Source organism: Furipterus horrens, unplaced genomic scaffold, assembly GCF_987537825.1.
Source record: "Furipterus horrens unplaced genomic scaffold, mFurHor1.1.pri manual_scaffold_12, whole genome shotgun sequence".
In the NCBI taxonomy this organism is placed as follows: Eukaryota; Metazoa; Chordata; class Mammalia; order Chiroptera; family Furipteridae; genus Furipterus; species Furipterus horrens.
The window spans coordinates 88,271,970-88,293,561 of record NW_028327182.1 but is presented as its reverse complement, the minus strand read 5'-3'; the positions used below and the strand labels follow the sequence as shown (position 1 = coordinate 88,293,561).

The window sequence follows — 21,592 nt, the reverse complement described above, 5'->3', positions numbered from 1 at the left end:
TGTTCTTCTGATGAAACGGCCCAGGAAGAATGCTCTCGAAGCTGCCAGGTTGACTGGGTGGTAGCATGAACTGAGACAAAAACAGGTTCACATGACAAAGTTTAAAACTCAGTGAGGCAGAAGTGCACAGTGGTTAGACGGTTGTCATACTGTCCAGGTTCCAGTCTTCGGTAGCGGGGAGGCCTGGGGCAAGTCACAGCGCTCTCCCTGTAAAAGGCTGTCCTCCTTGTCTGCCTCCGAGTGGTCCTGAGGACCTGGTAAGGCATCCAGCACCAGATGTGAACTGCTGTTAAATAGGTAGTAGGTATTAACATGTGTGCAGTTCCCAGCTGTGTAGTAATGAACCACGCTTGCTGTTTTGTGAGATCGTAGACTATCCTGCAGAAAGGAATATGAACGAGGCATAATGTTACTAGCTGTTCCTCAAGACAGGCTGTTCTTCCTCTTCACACTCAAATGCAAGCGAGATGTGATGGAGCCCTGCCTGATGCAGTGAGGTGTTCGGGGTGTGGGGTCACAGCCTGGTTTTTGTCCATCCATGTCTCATTAAAAGTTACCTACTGTCTTCGAGTCCAGTTTTCTCACTGGTCGTGTGAAGTTACTAGGCATTCTGCTGGGTTGCTGGGGAGCTTGAATGAAATGGGAGTGTATGGATGAAGCAGCTGTCCTAGTGCCTGGGCCCTCACAGGGAACTCACTTTCACCGTCACATAAACATCACCTTTTCCCTCCGGAACACTGGCGGGGCCGTTGGCGTCACTCTCCCATTGAGTAATTTTTGTTTAGCTTCTCCCTTAAAGTTGAGGAAAGGGTCCCACACCCCTAGGAACTGCAGAGAATAAAGAACAGCTCACACCCGGGGCCACTGACACCTGAGTGGAGTCTGCACGACTGCCCTTCAGAACCTAACTTGTGCCCTCTGTTGACTGACCTTCCCACTGTCCTCTCACGCGTGACCCTGACGAGTGTCCTGACCTGCCAGGTGAGCCCAGCTTGCCTCCCACACAGCCTGCACACCTCTGCTGTCTGACTCATGGCCACTTCAGGGAATGGCTTTCCATTTGCTTCTGCGAAAACTCTTCAAAAACCCCCTCGGTCATCTTAGAACAAACTATGAGGCTCTCTTCACTCCAGTGAGCCCTTGACACTTCGCGTTCATGTATTTATTACACCTTGTGTTTCCATTGCCTTCACCTAGTAAACTCCGTAATTGCAGAGATTCTTGCCTGCTTCCTACGGAAAAAAATATATAATATGCTTTCCATTTTCTGGATAACTGATAGACATGTATGGGCCTTTGAGGCTTTAAATGTTCTTTTTATGTAAACACAATGTATGAAAATTAAACTTTTGAAGTGAAAAGAAAATAGGCCATAGCTCCACTATCCAGACATACTCTTATTTTTGTACATTCTTCTTTCTTTATTTATATGAATCCATACAAGTTTGTACTTTGATATTTTATTAAGCTATGATTTACATACAGTGGAATGATTATCGTTCTACACTTTTGACAAACACATACCCTTGTATAACCCACACCTTGATCAAGGATGTTTCTTTCACCTCAGAAAGTCCCCTTATGCTCCTTTTCAATAGACACCGTCGGTTAGTTCTGTCTGTTGTAGAGTTTCATATCAGTGGAAACATACACCATGGTGTCTTTCACACAGCATCACGTTTTTGTGATCCGTGCATGTTATTGTATGTATACTCGGATCTCTTTACTTTACATCAGGCAGTTTCCATGCTGCCTCATAGTCATCGCTGTGGTCACGTTTAATGACTGTGGGAAAGTCTTATCAAGTGGATGTAGCACAATTGCACTTCCCCCTTAACCAGTGTTGTAGAGGGGGTTTCATCGTTAGCTGTGTCCCCATCCATCCTCACGGCTTCAACTACAGTCCGTAAGGTGATGACTCAGAGATTTATTTTTCTAGCCCTCTCCTTCCTGGGCGGTGGGTGTATTTATCCCAGCAAAGAGCTGCCTCCAGGAGCGTCAGTGCAGTGTGTTCACACCTTCCAGACTTCCCAGCCCCTTGCTCCCTGGACGCGCAGCTGCGTCTCCTCATTCAAACCCATTCCTCAAAGTCTATTGATCATCTTCTGCGGTGGCATTTTTATTGACTAACCGCCCGAGCCAGCAGCCGAGGCCAGACTCCTTTTCCTCCACCCTCCGCAAGACACCAGTGTGTGTTCTCCATCTCGCTCACATCCATCCCTCCTCCGCATCCTGGCTGCTGCTGCTCCAACTCAAGTGCCATCATTTCTGACCTGGAATACATTACAGGGGTCACCTAACAGGTCATCTTGTCTCTGGGCTTGCTTCCCTCCTCTCCACATGTGGCCAGGGCTCTCCTTAAAATAAATCTCACATGTGTCCTCTGCTGGATGTTTTTAACAAACATGAATGACTCTAATTTGACTTTGGGGGAAAATCCAGACATACCAAAGCCCCCATCCAATATCTGACCATAACCTCCCAGTCCAGCTTCATGATGTCTGCACCCTCATTTCCCTTTCTTCCCATTGGCTTTCCTCTCCTGGGGCCCAGCCATGGGTTCATTTGTATCTATTCCGCACGCCTTTGGCACTTGTTACCCTGCTGCCTGAAATGCTCTCTCCTCTTTCCACTAACTTTCTATTTTTTCGCCTCTCAAATGTCTTCTCATTCTCACTTTTCAAGTCCTACCTAAAATATCTCGTCTTCAATTGAGTTTGGCCCAGATCTTTCAAGCAAGGTGATTAATTGTGCCTGCTACTATGCTCTTCAAGTTGCTCTTACATTTATTTTTATAGACAGCTTCTCACGGTCCAGAACCATGAGCTCTTCAGGGGCAAGGCCAGTATCTCCATCTTGTGGCTCTGTAGCTAGTGCCTTGTGCCTGGCACTTAGTACTTCAGGGAATGAGTCATTTGCCTCACGAAGGACAGTAGCTTGGACAGTTGGTTTTACCTTTATGATGTGCTAAAACTGGGTGGGTTTTGTGCACAAATGTTTTCCTATAAACTGTTTAAAAATAACGTCTCTGCTTTTAGGAAGGAATAATAAACTAAGATGAACTGTAATTCTCTTGGAAACATTTTACTGTATGTCAGACAGTCCCAGTTAATGAGATCATTTTGAAAGTATCAGCCCTTGAAATGGATTACAGTTCAATTTAATGGTCTTCGTCACAGCAAACATACGGCTTCATGATAAAGGAAATAAAGTTGTCATTCTTGTTCCTTATAGAGTCCTGTTGGTGTCATGGGGAACTGTAATTATGATACTTTTGGGTTCCTATTTTTATTAATGTTAATCATTAGAATCACATTTGCCATCTAAATGAACGATAAAAGGACTTTTGCATTTCAAAATTATTTCTAGCCATCAGAATTCATAGCTAACTTACATCTTTTTATACATTTGTCCTGGTTGTTTCCGTTTCATGATACAGATAAGATTTTTAACCCTTAATTCACTAAAAGTTCTTGGCATTAACATAATAATGATATAAAATACTAGTTGATTTTTCCCTCTCTGTGTAAAAATCATGAGATAAGTAAGGCATTAACATTTACTGGGTGCCTTCTCTCTCCTAACATCGAGTGTTCAGCTCTACATCTACTGGTTTGCATTTTGTTAAAAACAAAGAAAAGAAAGTGAAGCTTAAAATTTAAGTAACTTTCCAGATGCCAATAAATTAGAAACGCCAAGCGCCTGGAAAAGATCCCAGAGTGACTAGACTACCGTACCCCTGGAACCCACAAAGGAAAAGCCTGGTGAAACCATCGGAGAGGTTGGAAAATCGTTTTATATAAACATTAGTGTGCACTGGTGATGACTTTTGGAATCTTTTTATTTGAGTCAAGAGTCCAAGAAGTCTTGTTCGATTACAATGTCTTGCTATTGCCTCCTAGGAGAAAGTCACTTGGCTTTGCCAAAAGCAGTGGACACATGACACTTAGCCAGTGTCTTTGTATGTGAGGCTACCTCACACCTTATGGAATGTGCGGATTTTTTCACCGTTCCGATGTGTTTTAACAAGGCTGTGTACTTTACGTCGTTTTAAACCCGTTTACAGTTAAGTGACTTTTGAGTTGCAGAACTTCCGAAGTGATTTTTGAAATTGGCTTTAATGAAATATCTGTTAACATAATGAAAACCAACTGCATGTGAAAAAAATCATCCTTGATCTCACTGAGGTGACTGAGGATGGAGTTGCTACGTCTATAACTTAGCTCACTCTTTTCCTACCCATGTCTGTCTGTCCTAGACTTGGGCTGTATTTATAAGTAAAAGGCCCTGATATTACCAAGGGAAACCATTTTGAAAGCCCATTGAGTCTTTTTCCTTGGCCTATCTTGTCCTTGTCCAGTTTTGATGTGTTCAGATTTTTACTCATTTCAGGTCATTTGTCTAGAACAGTGGTTCTCAAAGTTCATTGCATAATTATATAGACCTCGTTACAATGCAGATTCCTTGTTCCGACTAAGGTGGCTTGGAATGGAGTCCAGGATCTACTTTGGATGATCACAAGGTGATCGTGATGCAGGGGCTCCCTGAGCGACACTTGACACCACACTAGCTGTCCAGAATGCACTTTCTTTCGTATTGAAAAGTACTTAAGAATCAAGTAAGCACAGTGAGAGAGGAAATTATACCCAGTAGCTTTAACGGGACTGAGTCCATTCTTGTACACAGGCTTCCAAATGGTATGCATGTCAACAACATTTACCTGGCCCTTCGGCCCTTGCGCTCTAAAAATGAATCACAATCACTTTTTTATTAGCTTTAATTTATTCTTTTGATTGGAATGTGATTTCCTTAAAGTCTTAACTCGTCTTCCTCAGGCCTGAGGCTTAGGGCACTAGGTCAGTTACTTAGCCAGGCTTTTGTGCCCAGTACACTTTCAAGCCTAAGCGTTTTCACTGGTCCGCGGGACAGTGGCTGTTGTGATTATGGGAGCATCTGCTGGGCAGCGCGTTGTTGGCCAGTGAAGAAGCTGAAAAACAGCAAAGCCTTTTATTGGCAGAGAAGCAGCCGGCCCCCGTGTTCTAAGATCCCCTGACTAGGCCAGATCATCCTCTCACATTCAAGGAACAATTTGCCAGGACTAATCAGTATGGGTGGGTTGGGGGGGTGGGGGCGGGACTAGATTGTTACCTGCCTTATCTTGCAGTCTTTCTAGCTTTCCCAAGAGAGTTAAGCCCTAATACCCTGAAGCGTCCATTGTCTGTAGGAATTAACTTTTCTCTTCCTGATCTCAAGTTGAGAAAAGAGCCTCTCCGATACCTAACACAGTATATGGGTTCACAACCTGATTGGAAAAGGATGAATGGATTGAGCTGTATACCCAGTTCTGCCACTTCAGTTCTGTCTCTAGTAAAGTAAGATTTTATATAATGCCTATGTTATTAACTCAAAATATATCCTTTCTTCTGCTTATTTGGGCTCATTTTCTATTCCTTAAGGTGTAGAATTTGGGGTTTTGTTTGGGATATTTGTTGTTATGAACTTCCCCCTTAGAAATGCTTTTGCTGCATCCCATCTCAAGAAGCTTTTTTATTTCCCCTTTAATTTATCTTTGATCCATTGGTTGTTCAGGAGAGTGTTAAATCCATGTGTTCTTGAATTTTCCATTTTTCCTCTTGTTATTCATTTCTAGTTTCATTTTGTTGTGGTCAGAGAAGATACTTGGTATGATTTCAATCTTCTTGAATTTTCTATGAATAGTTTTTTGACATAACATATGGTCTATCCTAGAAAATGTTCCATGTGTACTTAAGAATGTGTATTCTGGGATTGTTGGATAGAATGTTCCATCTATGTCTGTTAGATCCATTGGGTCTATAGTGCTGCTCAAATCTGCTGTTTCTGTATTGATTCTCTGAATGATCTATCCATTGTTGAGAGTGGGTATTAAAGTCCTCAACTATTGTCCCATTAATGTTTCCTTTTCCTTTTAACTCTGTTAGTTCTTGTATTTCTCGTAATAATAAATGTGAGAGCAGTATGTAAAGTATGAACTGAGTTTGAAATTAGGTGCTATTATTTATGGGAGAATTGATTTGGTAGTGCAGACATTTTGTAAAAGTAAATTTCTAAAAAGGTGTGCTTTGTGTCAATTCATATAACTCCCAAAGGCAATCGGAAAGCCATTTGTAACTAATTTTGAAATTTAGTAAAATTTCTACCACAGGTCTGCAGATCTGTTGGTCATGTGAGAAAGTAGTACCTTTTAGGAAGCAAAACCTGGGCTCTTGTGAGTCGATGATCATTCCACAGACAGTCTGTGAAGGCACGTTTTACAGAATATATTTCACTTGATTCTCACCGAAATACAAGGTGAGCAGGGCAGGGGGTATTCGTCCCTACCTTGCACATCAGGAAACTGATATGCAGGAAGCCGGAAATGACTGGTCAGATGGTCTAGGTTCCTGCCCTTTTGTTGTTCTTTTGTAAGCTCCTACCTCTCTGCAAAGTAGCAATTTATTTATTTTTAAATAGCTCCTCCGTACTTTGTTCAGTTACACTTCTATCTCCAATTTTAAACAGATTAAAGTTCCATTTAAGAGAGTCACCAACATAGCCATTTGGTCTGGAAGTATGTCCTGACTGTATTTCCCTTCATGGAATAATATTATGGAATAATCACACTACGGTGATAGAAGGGAGAGTCTCCATTCATGGTTCTGAGGCAGGGGCACAGGAGAAGTCAGATAAATGTTACGTGAAATGTTAACATTTGGAGGAGCCAGGGGAAGAGTATACCTGAACTCTCTGTACTCTCTTTGTGCCTTTACTATAAATCTGAAATTATTCCACAATTAAAAGTTTAAAAACAAAACAGGGGTTACCCTAAGAAGTGCATATTATTGAAGAAAGTAGTGAAATGGCCCAGAACTAAAATCAGGTGCCTGACTTCCCAGGTGGCCAGAGAGATTGAGAGAGGGCCCCAAAGCAGGCCGGCATCACGTTTCCCTGGCAGACGGTGCGGAGAAGGGGACCCTTGCTTGCGGAGGGGTGGCCCCTGCAGCAGGCCTGCTGGACGCACCTAAAGAAAGTATATGGTTGGGGGGTGAAGGCATCGTCCTTTCCTGCTCATCTTTTCTTTCTGTCACAATCTTCTCCGTGGCATCACAAAAATGTATGGGATCTTCCGTGTGACCTTACCTCCCCAGTTTTACTTTCCCTTTCCTTTTTATATTTTCTGTCCAATTTAGATAAAATCACCTAAAAGCTGGCAAAATTCTATTCATGCAATGTTGAGAACAATAATAGTAGAAGGTGAAGATGTGACGTGGTGTGTGCTGTAATGCCCAATTTTGTGTGTGTGTGTGTGTGTGTGTGTGTATCTGATTTGAATACTAGACAAGCAATGCTCCTTTTTGACTGTCACATCCTGTCATGGGGTCCCAAGCATGTCTTTAAGGACTCTCAAACACACTTGAATTGGTGAACTTTTTGTAAGCCTCCTGATAATAACAGTAACATTTATTGTACACTTAACTCTGGTTAGGCACTGGGCCAAGTGCTTCACATGTATTATTTTATTTAATCCTACAGGGAAGGCACTAAATATTCTCTTCATTTAAAAAATGAGGAAATCGCCCTGGCTGGTGTGGCTTAGCGCATTGAGCACCAGCCTGTGAACCAAAGGGTCGCCAGTTTGATTCCCAGTCAGGGCACATGCCTGGGTTGCAGGCCAAGTCCCCAGTTGGGGGTGTGTGAAAGGCAGTCACACATTGATGTCTCTCTCTCTCTCTTTCTCCCTCCCTTCCCCTCTCTAAAAATAACTAAATAAAATGTTTGTTTTTTTTAATTAAGAAATACAGGCTTAGAAATATAGAAATATGCTCAAATCACATTGCAGGTAAATGGTGTGGCCAAGATCAGAACCTAAGAGTTGTAGTTCTTTTCTGCTAAGACATTTATTTATATTCTTGATAATGAAAATATTTGCGGCTGTCTCATGGTGACACATGCTCCTCAGATATAAAAATTAAGAAATTTCTGTATTCTAAAGAATATTAACAATTTAGGACAACAGTTAGCTAATGGTTTTCTGTGCAGACGGTACATTTATCAATCGCCAAAGGGAAATTAGTCTCAACGAGATGGAAATAATAAAAATCTGACCTCCCCCTCTTAGGAAAGCCTGCCAGGACTAATGAGGTAATTGCCCCATTTCCTCTCCTTGGGGATAACTGCTAAGGGACCTGAGATAAATCCAATTCTATTTTTCAGAGGTTATATTTGACTCTGACATTGGCCTTTAAATCTAGATGTCATCCAAAGAGAGATTTGAAAAGGAAAAGTATCAGGCATTTCACCACTTCTCCTGAAATATCTTCCTTGTTCAGTTGTCGATGTTTTAAGCTAGCAGGGAGTGTCCCTGGGTTTTTCCTGTTTTGTCATTGGCCTAGAATTCTCAGGCCTGGTTTATCCCAGAGTGAAAATGTCAACCTCTAATCTGTAACATGGTATGTTTTGGGGCTAATCTTGCAAATGAGTGGGTGTCTTTTTTTCTAAATGAAAACGGTATTTCTCATTTTAAGACAGACGGCTGGGGATGGCTTTTCCCATATGTCTACAAAAGTTGCAATCCATCGATTCTTCTACAGACAGTGGTCCTCTGGTGCCCTTCATCAGACAGGCTTTCAAAAATCGCCTAATGAAATGATTCTAAAAAATGAGAGCCAAAGGACTTTGTACTGCGTGGGTTTTCTGCAATATCTTCTTGAAAACAGGCTCACCTAACAGAGTGGGAAAACTCCTTGCTTATTACTTAGTTTAAATTCTGAAAGCGTTTATGTTTGGTTCTGGCTTTGTTGGGTGTCTGATTAATTGGCTGAAAGCAAGTGGGACTCCGGAGAAGAAGGAAGAGGTAAGACGGAGAAGGAGAGCCAACAAGCAGAGGCGATGTCAGGAACCTCCCCTAAACTGTGACAAGTGCAAGGAAAAGTCCATGATTAAAATATGAGGTGACACCCCTCCCTACTCCCCGCAGAGTGTGTCCAGCTAACAGGAGCACTCTGAGGACCGTTGATAAATATTTATGTGTGTCCTTTAAAAACGTATTTCCTAAGACTTTATTCCAAATAAATGTTTCCTCAGGAGCCCAGGCCAGTTCATTCAAAATAAAGCCCTTTGTGCAAGCGATCAGTTCAGCCCAGCTGTTCTCCGCACAGAACCAGGGTGGCAGACGGAGCAGAGGTCCGTGCACAGCTGCAGGCTGACGTCACCGCTGGGGCCGGGCCTGCACACTGGCCTTGTACCAGCAGCCGTAAAGCTCCCGCTCCCCATCGGGCCCATCCTCCCATCTGTCTGTCTGTCCTCCCTTCACCCCACTCACAGTGGCGTGCGTCCACGTTTTTGTGCACTTAGACATTTCTAGTTCTGTTGCGAGCATTCAGATGGGCTAGGATCATGTTATTCCTTTTTTATCCCCCCTGATATCTGGACTCCCAAGGAAATTAAGCAAAAAGAGTGTATGCAACCAGTATCTTTTCTCAAGAAGGCTGTCTGCTACCTTTACGGACTACTTGCAGAATATTTTTCTACGGCCTACTTCTCTGTGGAGTTCCAGTAGAGAAGTCACACAAATAGGCCTGTGGCCCCGCCCTTTACTTGTGCACTTTGTAAAGTTAGGTAGAGGTTAAGGTTGTGTTTACTCGTCTGACTAACATTGGCCTCCTTGAATCATTTTTTTTCTCCCCTGATAAATAATTAGTGCCATAAAAGTAAAAGTGAACATGAAGATGATGTTCTTTAGTAATTGATGTAGCCATTATCTTTTATGAAATTGTTTTAAAGGAAAAAATAACTCCCAAAGTTTCATCCCAAAGGACTGACTTGCCAGTGATATGCCAGGTAATGGCCTCTGTGATCTGGCTTCCATCTCCCGTTGGGCCGCTCCCATGTGCATGGCAACCTTATTCACAATAGCTGGATGGTGGGAGCAACCCCATGTCCCCGGAAGGTTGTCAGGATAAGCAAATGGGGTCCATACCTACAACAGACTGTCATCCAGTTTAAAAAAGGGCAGGGAAGGAAATTCTGACACCTGCTACAGCATGGCTGAACATTGAAGACACTATGGTAAGTGAAGCAGGCCAGTCACAGATGGACAAATATCACATTATTCCTCTTCCAGGACATACCTAGAGTAGTCACATTCATAGGGACAGAAAGTAGGAGGGCATTGGTCCGGGGCTGAGGGGAAGGGCCAGGGAGGAGTTATTGTTTACTTGGTTGGGAGTTTCAGTTTGCGGGAAAGTTCTACAAATTGATGGCGGTGATGATCTCACAACAGTGTGAAGGTACTTAATGCCACAGAACTGTGCACTTGAACATGATTAAAATACTACATTTGGATATGTGTATTCTTCCCAACTTAAAAAAATAAAATAAAAAACCCTGACCAAACCTTGCCGACCACCCTAGCTGAATGTGCATCAGCTCGAGTGCCATTCACTGGGTCTTAGGTGCTGTCCTGTGTTGCCCCTTCCTGTGTGTGTATGTCCCGCCTCCTCAGTTAGACAGGGAGCCTCCCAAGGAGAGGCTCCATCTTGTGTCCCAGTTCCTGGCACAAGAGGCAATGGGATGGGGCGGGAGGAACCCAGACAGAATCAGACTTTGAACTTCTCAGTGCAGTCTGGTCCTCTACCACTTACTGGCTATGGGCCCATGAGCAAGTTATTTATCCTCTCTGTTGGTTTCTTTGTGTATATTTACATTTTTTAAAGATTTTATTTATATTTAGAGAGAGGGGAAGGAAGGGAGAAAGGGAGAGAAACATCAATGTGTGGTTGCCCCTTGTACACCCCCAACTGGGGACCTGGCCCACAACCTAGGCACGTGCTCTGACTGGGAATGAACCAGTGACCCGTTGGTTCACAGGCTGGTACTAAACCCACTGAGCCACACGAGCCAGAGCCGTATATTTACATTTAAAAAGAAGGCCCTCACAGGACTCCTGGGGGGAGGGGTGGCTAGATGAGATCAAGGATAGGGAGCCCCATTCTGCGCCCATCCTCAAGGTAGTAGTTTTTGTTTTCAATATTAGTTCCTTTCTCCCTCAGTAAATATTTGTGGGTTTGTTTGAATTTTAAGAGTTCTCTTTAGCAAACACTAGTCTTGTCATTATTTCAACATGGCCCATTTTACCTCTGAAACAATACTGATATGGAAAAAGCGACTGGTTTTTCTACTGCCGCATGGCATAGTCCCAAGAAAACAAGCCTACATCACTGCCAGAAATTCATCCCAGGATCCAGCCCATTCCACATTACTTAGGTAGAATAATCATTGATTTAATCTTTCCTTTACAGTAAAACTATCTTGAGCCTCTGTAACTCCTAAAATACATATTCCTTACCAAAAGAGAGGTAAAGATTGATTTAATAGACTCACCACTCCCCATTTTATATCATGCCACTTACCTGTATTTAAGATCAGTGAAGAGAGGCCAGAAAAGTCCAAAGTCAAGATTCCTGAGAAGTGAGAGAGATCTTTCAGGGTTTGTTACAGAGTGTAGGGCTCTGGTTTTGTGTGTGAGTTCTTCTGTGTATTGTCGGCAATTCTGGTTTGGGTAGTGGTGAAGACGGGGCTGTTCTGATTTCAAATTATGTTTATCAAGTTACCTTACCTTTTTTATATGTTAACCTTTCAATATATTATTATTATATCGTATTATGTTATGTAGCTTTTAAAATTTGTTTTTCCTAAAGTTTTTATGCTCTGGCGATTCGTTTTTCAATATAGTCTAATATTTTGGTGTTTTGTTTTTTTTTTAATTGCTGTATTTTTGAAATAAGTTGAAATGAGCTCAGATTAAGTAGAAGGTTAATCCATTTGCTGCTTCTCTCTGATCTTGCTCTCTGTGTCTTAGCTTCTTCCTGCTGGGCTGCCCGCTTAGAGACACCTGGCCAATCAGAGCCTCCTCTCCTTCTGGCTCCTGCACTGATTGATCACCATGGGAAATGGTGATCTTTGCCTGGGAACTTGACTCTTCTCAAGTACTTCTCTTACTGCTGGCTAGATAGAGAGTTGTGTGTGTTTCCTGCTGCCAGAGACCCATTTCCCCTTCTCTTTTGTTTTTTTATGGTTCACTTCTGTACTATTATTAGGTTTGAAAATCTGGTCACCAGAGAATGGAGACTTCACATCTGCATGTGAATGTTATGAGTTTAGGACACTTAACAAGTCCAATGTCATCTTTTCCTTTTTCATCCGTTTTCAGTCACTGCTTCAACCACCTGCGAGAACTTAGAAAAAGCCAGGAGTGAGCTGCAGATAGCTTACGAAGGGTTTGTCCAAAAGCTAAACCAGCAGCACCAGACGGACATAACAGAGCTAGAGAATCGGCTGAAAGAATTTTACACCGAGGAGTGTGAAAAGCTTCAGAACATTTATATTGAAGAAGCGGAGAAGTATAAGACTCAGCTGCAGGAGCAGGTCTGTGAGTTTGGAACCGGAGCACGTTTTTGGTTATTTATTTGAGTTTTAATTGTTCTTTGATGAGCCACGTCCTTTTATGAACTTCTCTTTGTTGCACACCCCTGGAAGAACTTTTTATTTTTAACTTAAAAAAGTGACAAGGGTTTTTAAATTAAGTTTTTCTTATGATTGAAGCAATGTCCCCGTGTTGAACAAAAGGGAAGGAAAAAGATAAAAGTTAAAAGCAACCCTTTATCTTATTACCTAAGAAAAATCCCTTTGTGAGCATTCTGACGTGCTGCTGAACCATTGGTTTCAATTTCTTTTTTTAAAACGGCACTCATTTAATAACCCACATTTTCACTTAATAGTATACCATAAGCTGCTCTTTCATTTCCTTGTTCCCTTTTAAAATCAGTTTTTCATTTAGAATGCCCACCATATGCCACGTGTTAGGGACTGAGGATATAGAGGCCAATGTTACAGGTGTGGAGCTTCTGTGGTCCTGTCACCGGGAAACATGTCCTCATTCCTTGTGACAGCCTTGGCCATTTCCACCAGGGAACCCTGGAGGGCCGTGTGTTGGTGATCCTGAGTGGGGGTGGCGTGGAGACCTGGAAGTGGCAAATTCAAGTGGGGTTGGTCTGTCCTTGGTCGTCCTTCCACTTGAATGCAAGCTTAGGTGTCAGGTCTCCTAAGGTCGCTGCTTACTACTCAACTTAGGACTTTTGATTTTCCAGGTAAACTGTTTTGTTGTGTTTTTTTCTTACAGTTTGACAAGTTAAAAGCTGCCCACGAAACCTCTAAGTTGGAAATTGAAGCTAGCCACTCAGATGAAATAAAATTACTAAAGAAGGCCTATGAAACCTCCCTTTCAGGCAAGAGAGTTTTTTTTCAATTCAAATAGATAAAGATCTAATCGAACAAGGTGATGTGTTTTAAAAGGGAAATGATTCATAACTTCCCCCTCCAGGGAACACCCTGTGGAATTCATTTTGGAGTGTTTTGGTTTCTTTTTGCATTGTTCATTGTTAGCAGATGTCCTTTCCTCTAAGGATGCAAGTAAGAGTTTGTTATAACTGACAGCACTTTAGGAAGGAGGCAAAGCTTTAATGAACTTAAAGGCCCTTTAGGAGAGCTGCGCTCTACCACTGCAGGTTCTGGGAAGTGGAGGTGTTGGTTTATATCCTGGCCAAGGCATGGGGTCCATGCGAGGCACTGTTGCTCACCCGTACGCTCACACACCAACCCCCTGGGACAAACAAGACGGCACTTGTCAAATACAGAAAGAATCGTTTTTATGATGTCATGATTGGAAGGATTGAAGCCAGAGGAAAAGAATAAGAAGCCATTTCTTGCAGAACATAGTTGGCCCTGGAGCTGAAATTGCTACACTAAACTCATTGTATCCTGCAGAGAAGCATGTGGAGGGGTGGTCAGAGCCGGTTGTGACCTTGGGTAAAGGCCTTTCTCATCAGAAAATAAGAGTTGTTGTGTGAAGTCCAAAATGACAACATGGAAAAGTGACAGGCCCAGGGTAGACATGGAGTAAACGGTGTTTTTTTCTGCCTTCCTGTTAGAAATGGGCTTAAGTTTCGATTTCTGTTGGAAACTTGCATTCACAGAATGCAAGTGGAGAACACAGGAGCGCCAGACTGGGCATCGCAGGCCGGGGTGCGAGGCCGCGCCTGGAAGTCGGCCCTGTGTTTCCAACCTGCTCTTGGCCTCTGTGGGCCTTCGTGTTCGTAGTGACAAAATCGGACTGTGTGCCTTACTCACCTCACAGGGCCAGTCTGAGAGCAGCTTAATTTGCATGAAAGCATCACACACAAAAAAACTAACAAATGGCTTCATCATCAACTCTTACATCTCTGTGCTGTAACAACTACAGAATACAGTGGTCTTATAGGAGGTTAAAAATATCACTTCTTTTCAGAAATCAAGAAAAGCCATGAATTAGAAAAGAAATCACTTGAGGATTCGCTTTCTGAGAAGCAGGACTCCCTAGAGGTGGGTAAATCTCAATTAAAAAAAAAAAAAAAAAAACCCAAAAAGAATCATTGTTCTTGAGGTTTGAGGTTTGTATGGTTTTGGTATGTTTCCATGCACATTTTGCTATGTTTCTGCTGTCTGCTTGTGGCTTTATGTTCCACATTTCACTGTTTGTGTTTTAGAAGCAAATCAGTGATCTGAAGAGTGAAAATGAGGCTTTAAATGAAAAGCTGAAATCAGAAGAACAAAAAAGAATCTCAAGAGAGAAAGCAAGTTCTGTAAGTTGTGTCTGGCCCTCCGTAACCACAGACTCTTCTCCTCAGCTCCCTCTTAAAGGCGATTAGTGTTCGGCAGCCAGGCAAATAGCACGGGTGTCTTTTTTTAAACCCTAAAAATTGATAAAGCAGATGAAGCCCAATATGTATGGCAAGTGGTCTAATCTAATACCTACAGGAAGATAAGAAAACTATGAGTCTTCACTTCTTTTTTTTTTTTTTTGCGAACTACTATATTGAGATATAATTTGCATACCTTTTAAAATGAATACTTCAGTGGTTTTGGGTAGATTCACCAAGTTGTGTGTTGGTCACCAGGATCCAATTCTAGACCACTTTCCTCACTCCAAAAGAACCTCGTACTTGTTAGCTCTCACCCCCTATTTCTGCACCAAGTCACCTGACTTCTTCCTGTTTCTGTGGATTTGCCTCTTGGACATTCCCCATAAATGGAATCATGCATACGTGGCCTTCTGTGTGTGTGGCTTCTTTCATTTAGCAACGTTCATGCGTATTAGAGCATGTATAGGTACTTCATTCCTTTCATTGGCTGAGCAATATTTCATTGCGTGGATTGTTCCTCACTTTTGAAAAGTACAAATTTCTCTTGTAAGCTCAACTTGCCCTGGTCACTTGTATCCTTACTCTCCTGCCTCACCCCTTTGTTTGCAAAAAAAAAGAAAAAAATGCTGCTTATGTTTTGAGTACTAGCATTCCATCCATCAGTGCCCTGAGGCTGCAGAAGCAAAGCTTTCTTGCTCCTCAAAAATCTGTCGCCAGCTCATGAAGTACCTGTGTGGTATCTTCCAGGGAGCTCTTTTGCTGCCAGTCCCTGGGAGGCCCCAGAGACATTTCAATACAATTAGATGCAGTCCTAGTCAATGAAACTTAAAAGCTATTTATTCTGGAAGATTCTTAGAAAAAGGAGTGATTCCAGAAAAAAAAAAAAAAAAATGTCCAGACTTAACCTGGAGGAGGTAAACCTTACTAATGGTTTGGGTTCTGGATTTTAAAGCGCTTCCTGGGAATGCAGAGGCTTTTGAAAACCTGAGGACACAGATTGAGGGAAGCAGGATTAGCCACGCCTCCACCCCTGGCTAGGCCTGAGCATGTGGGGAAGACGCCCCTTCTGAGAGGAGGGAGGAAGGGGAGGGGGAGCCGTGCTGCCAGTTTTAAACATGGACAGAGTAAATGATGCTGTTTCTTTTTAAGAAGACAAGATAAGATTTGCTATCTTTAGGGTTAAAAAAAGGTCACATGTTAAAGGATAACAGCATTTGAAACATAGAAAATGTTGGGGAGAACCCTAGAGTTCAAGTCCCCTCACAAGCACTTCCTGGCTCCAGTACATTCCCTGAGCATGTCTTTTGAGCTGTAGAACTTGTCTCTCCTTTTATGAAGCGAGAGGGGTGATTAAGTCGTCCCCAAGGGCCCACTCCCTGGTTCCCCCTAAGGACTGGTCCGGAGCATTAACCGCTGCCCAAGAAGGTAGTTTTGATGATCTATACCACTGGTTCTTGTCTAAGAAATTCCATCACTGATCCATCAGTAGATCTTCTTCTTCTATTTGTATCATACATTCTGGACTGTTCACTTGAATTTTATAATAAAGCAGAAAGTTGGGGAATCTCCACTGGAGCTGTGTTCCCCTTACATAGTGTGTATTTTTGTTAGACTTTTAGTAGTGCATGTGCTTTATGCCATGTAGGTGTTGGGGTGTCACAAAAATGAAATGGTAGGGCGTTACGGCTGCCCTAGACAAATGGCCAGGCCAACACAGTCCCATCGTAAGAAAAATCCAAAAGACACAGGACATTATTGTCATTTCTGTTGTTTTCCAGACACCCCCATGTATGTTCTGTCTTTTTATTCCTGATCAGTTATTGGCTTTGGTGAGATAGAACCCTTGTTCCGTTTTCTCCCTCCAAACACCAGTAATGGACTTGGAATTGCCTGATTTCTAGTCAGAGTTCTGTTTTGTATTGTTAAGCAATTGTTTTTCTCCTACGTCCAATAAAATATTTGGTGCTCCCACTCTTTTTCCCACATTAAGTTCCTGATAAGTAAATGAAACACTTGTTTTCAAATAGGAAATGTTTCATTTCATTCTCATAAGCAATGACTTAGAGATTAAAGTTATCCTACCCCTTCTTTTTACCTCTTTTCTCTGAAGCAGAAGTTTCTTGCCAGTTTGTCTGATGTCTTAAGTCTAATCAAAGGTTCTTTATATTAAGAATATGAACCATGTGATTGTATTCAATGATCAGTCTGAGCTATCTTCTGCTGTGTCTTGTCCAGAAAAACCCTCAGATCATGTACCTGGAGCAAGAGTTAGAAAGCCTGAAAGCCGTGCTGGAGATCAAGAACGAGAAGCTGCACCAGCAGGACGTGAAGCTGATGAAAATGGAGAAACTGGTACGTTTCCCTCAGAGCCTCACCAAAGGGAACAGTGTCTGTGATTGAGGCACTGGGCGCTGAACCAGAGCTGTGGGCTTGTTTTAACTGCTCCTGCAAGCCATTGGGAAACTTTACAAATGGTAAAAGAGGATTCATTTTCTTTTCTGTGATTGCTCAAGGCTGAGTCATTGCTGCCTTCGGGAACTTTTTAAAAAAATTTTCAAGGAACATGTAAAGCAGCATTGGATCCTTGGGAAACCACAACAGACAAATCAGGCTCCCATTTTGGTGCTCGGTGAATCTTCACCTGCATTGGAAGAATTTTTAAATAATATAGAAGCAGAACTTTAATATATCACCAACTCTGGGCAGGCCTTGCATGCCCCAAACAGTTAGATACATGAGGTAATCACATTGGAGCAATTGAATCTTGCTATCTAAGTTCTTCATCTTGCGTGGGAATTAGAATGTGATAAAAGAACCGTGTTTTAATAAAACCCAGTTGTATGAACAGCAAGCATTATGAAAAATAGGAATGGAGTCCAGCTGGCGGCTCTAGGACAGAGAACTGATGTTAGCCTGTGACAAGTGTATCCAGAACTCGGTGTCCCGAGCAAGGTGCCCGGGGTTCCGCAGGGGTCTGGGCCCTGTCCTGGAGCACAGCTGCTCCCGCCAGGGGTCCCGTTAGGTGGGCGAGGACTTGGCAAGGCAGCCTGAGCGACCCTGGCCGGGCTCTGCCCGACTCTGCCTGCTGCCTTGCACTGCACTCTTCTCCCGATTCTAAGTGACCGAGTGTTGAGTAAGTGCCTCATGCACCCCCAGACCAGCCCTGGCCAGCAGGGAGCATGGAGTCACTGTGTGTTTGTTCAGGTTTTGGTGTTTGGCTTGCTTTTCTTCTAGCGACTACTACCTCTCGGAGGGGAGGTCAGGGCTAGGCCTCCATGTGACTATATGGGCACTTTGCATTACCAGGGAAAGTTGACTTTTTAAAGGAAGGAAAGGAGCTCAGGGTTTGTTTGCGGGCCCAACCTAGTACATATACCAGTTCCTGCCAAAGGTTACTCTGTTCTATGAAGTCTGATAACTACTAATCTGGCAGTGAGTGATGACTCAGATAATCCTGTTAATATTAATTTATGGCCCCCTATGCCTTTCATGCATCACCGGTTTTCCGAATGTCATGTGTAGTAAGAACAGACGCTGCAGTAAAATGACCAACGTATTTTAATTTTTGTTGGCCGGAAAATATTTCTGTCTGGCCATGGACAAGAGCCATCATGCTAGGGGTCAGCATTGTACTGCGTGTATGCAGAAGAATGGGTTGGAACGATGACCGGTAAACCCACTCTTACCGATTTCTTTGTAAGCTTCAGGTCTTTGTGGAAAATAAGACACTTGGAAAGCAAGCAGGCTTCCTTGGTATGACAACTAACTCGGCCACCAGTTAGCTCTGTGACATCAGCAGGGCTAGTGTCCTCTTCTCTCCAATGAGGATTGGATGAGAGACTGTTAAGGCCAGTCACTGCCCACTCGTTTTATCTTGAATTCCTTTATAATTACTGGAAATTCCAAGGGCCCCTTTTTCTTACATTCTAGTCTCATTTTTTTTAGACAGTTATTTCACGTGATTTATCCTGAGCATTTTCTGGAAAGAATGTTAAGAACAATAGGATCCCAACTAAGAACCATAATTGAAGTAGATGAGTCTTACAGTACAATGAATGGCAGGGACTTAGAATTAATTGTGACAGAGCTGTGATGTGGCCTCCTAAATAAGCAAATAATAAAACCCTACCTTTAGAGAGTGAGTGGGGCTGGAATCAGCTCTTCATCATGTTAAGGGATTAAATGCCTTCTGGGATTTAATCCCTTGAATCTCAAAACGGATCGATTTGTTTTCCTTGCAAGTTTAGCCCGGGCAGGCCAGCAGTAGCGCAAAGGTGCCTTCCAGGGCCCCAGGGAGGGAGACCTTCCCTGCCTGCCGTTCCTCCACTGGGCACTCTGCAGAGCTTTGGGAATTGCTGCCTTGTGTGCCCCCTGAGAGGCAGCTGCTAAGGAGGAACCAGGAAACCACGTGTAAGGCCATGCTGAGCATCGCCCTACCCTGCGACTTGTTGGCCTTCTGAGTGTTCATCCAGTATGGGAATTTTTAATTATTTTTTCTGCAAAATGGACCATAAGAAGCCCTGGTGCCTTCAATGAAGGCCAGGCTTATGCCTAGCGGCTGCTTTCATTTTGCCACCTTGACCCTGAGAGGCACAGCCCCACGGTTCCAGGCCAGGCAGCCCACCAACTGTGGGGGCTGGGGGTGGGGTGGGCTCTATAACATGTGACCTGGAACAGCTCAGTTACCTCTCGATGCTCTGTTCTGCTTCCGGTTCTGTTTTGCAATGAGGCCGTGTATAGATATTTCAATATACAATTAAACTTCTTTGAACTAGCTCTCTCCAAAGTGCGTTCATGTCAGGGGCGTGTCTTAGCAGACGAGGGCCTTTGTCTCCCCCTCTGTACTGTGTAATCGTTGGCGTTCTCGTTCACGCCAAGGTGGACAACAACTCCGCGCTGGTGGACAAGTTGAAGCGATGTCAGCAGGAGAACGAGGAGTTAAAAGCCCGGATAGACAAGCACATCGCAATTTCAAGGTAAATAACAAACGGTCCTGTCTTTCCGATCTCGCCCCGTCCTCAGCATCGAGTGTGACTGTACCGCCCTCCACACGGGTGCCTCCTGGGAGCGTGATTGCAGAGGGAGGCTAAACAGGTGCTGGTGTCTGGCTGGCAAATGGGATGGGAGCACTTTGTGCTTGACCACAGGGGCCTGGACTAAACCCTGAGACCCCAGCAGCCCAACCCATCCTTCCCTCCAGAGCCCCTGGCTTATTGATGCTGAGAATGCTTTCCCAGGAAGAGCATCACAGGACCCAACAGAGAACAGCCCCAAACATAGGACAGTCCCAAGACACGCAGATGACCCGCGGGAGCGCCACTGAGCCTGCTATGGAATTGCCCCACAGGGCAGCTCTCTCTGGCTCCAGCTCCCATTTCATGGTCTCTTAGCGAGCTCTGTACCCACTCCCAGTAGCTCCATGCAGGACTACCTCATTTTTCCAAATGGGTCGTTTTTCTGGACTCTCAGACTAGTAAGAAACATTTGTTTCAAGTGCATTTTTTAAAAAATGTGGATCTACGTGGTTTCTGGCTCTTTTTTGTCTTTAAGGCAACTCACCACGGAGCAAGCCACCCTGCAGGAGTGGCTGGAGAAGGAGTCCAAGGTCAACAAGCGACTGTCCATGGAGAACGAGGAGCTGCTGTGGAAACTGCACAATGGGGACTTGTGCAGCTCTGACAGGTCCCCCACGTCCTCCGCCATCCCCTTCCAGTCCCCAAGGAATTCTGGCTCCTTCCCCAGCCCCAGCGTTTCGCCCAGATGACGCTTCTGAAAGCGGGAGACTGAGAGCATTACTATGGGCCTGCGGTGCTGACCCCAACCGTGGTCATGGGATCAAGAGCTACGTGAGCTGACGTGTCACTACCGCTCTGGGACTGGAAAGTCTCGACCCCCAGCATCGGCTTCTTGTGAGACGGGCTGTGGGGGACCGCGAGACTCTCTAGCCAGGAGACTCCTCCCCAGGTGATTTCGGATTTGACCTGCACAGACACACGCACAACGCACTTAAAGAACATTGCCTTCTTCATGTAAGCCTACGAGGAACAACTCTCAGGGGCCTCTTCCGATAAAGATTTATAACCTTTATAATGTCCTTATCACAGGCACCTTCTTGTGATTTTTATTTGGGGGATGTGTGAATAAAAGGGATGTAGCGGAGTGTCCTCTGTCTGATGCTGCCTCCTTTGCTGTGTATTGAAAGTCACAAGCTATTTCTGGATGTGTACTCAAGGTATGCATTTCTGCAAAAAGCCATAGAAAAAAGCGCAGTAGTTAGCCTGAGGGATGACTCTGCCCCACCCATTCCGCTCTGCCCTGCGACGCAGGGGGGGAGGGAATGGCGGGAAGAGCTGTGACTTGTCCGTGTCTGGGCAGCCCGGTGTCCTTCTGGTGTCTCCTGGCATTCTTTCCGTGTCCAGCCATGTCAGTTAAGACTAATTAGATTATTTTTCTGTAGATTTTTAACTTTCCCATGTGAACCTAACATTTTACTATGATCCATTTTCTCAGGCTACGAGCAAATGCAAAACCCTAATTTTTCTTAAGATTCTGTGTAAAGAGAAGGGGCAGCTGCAGCGGAGTGCTTCTGCCTTGCGTTAACCTTGACCTAACCTTGACCTTGACCAGTGATGTAAACCGCTGTCTTCTCCTCGTACCCCCACTTCCTCCCTTTCCTCCCTCCCCCAGCCAGAGCCACAGAAGTGAACCTTGTACCTCCTCCCCATTTTGGTCTGGTGCAAGGATAACGGAAAATGCTTTTCCAGAGCCAGCTCATCCTCACGGTGCTGAACCCGTTTTCCAGATAAACCACAGCCTGGGTCCGATAGTGCAAGTTT

At 43.9% G+C, this 21,592-nt stretch overlaps 1 protein-coding gene across 4 annotated transcripts in view; it reads left to right on the top strand.

The window, feature by feature from the left end:
* The window catches only part of MTUS1 (microtubule associated scaffold protein 1), a 128,911-nt gene extending 108,328 nt beyond the window's left edge, over window positions 1–20,583 (top strand). For all 4 annotated transcript variants that reach the window (XM_090258728.1, XM_090258727.1, XM_090258729.1 and 1 more), the window contains 7 exons: window positions 12,230–12,444; window positions 13,199–13,304; window positions 14,363–14,436; window positions 14,601–14,696; window positions 16,992–17,108; window positions 19,635–19,732; window positions 20,307–20,583. In XM_090258728.1, coding sequence (XP_090114854.1) covers window positions 12,230–12,444; window positions 13,199–13,304; window positions 14,363–14,436; window positions 14,601–14,696; window positions 16,992–17,108; window positions 19,635–19,732; window positions 20,307–20,520 — 920 coding nt within the window. In that variant the 3' untranslated portion in view covers window positions 20,521–20,583. The remainder of the gene's footprint in view (window positions 1–12,229; window positions 12,445–13,198; window positions 13,305–14,362; window positions 14,437–14,600; window positions 14,697–16,991; window positions 17,109–19,634; window positions 19,733–20,306) is intronic.
* The last annotated feature ends 1,009 nt before the right edge of the window (window positions 20,584–21,592 follow it).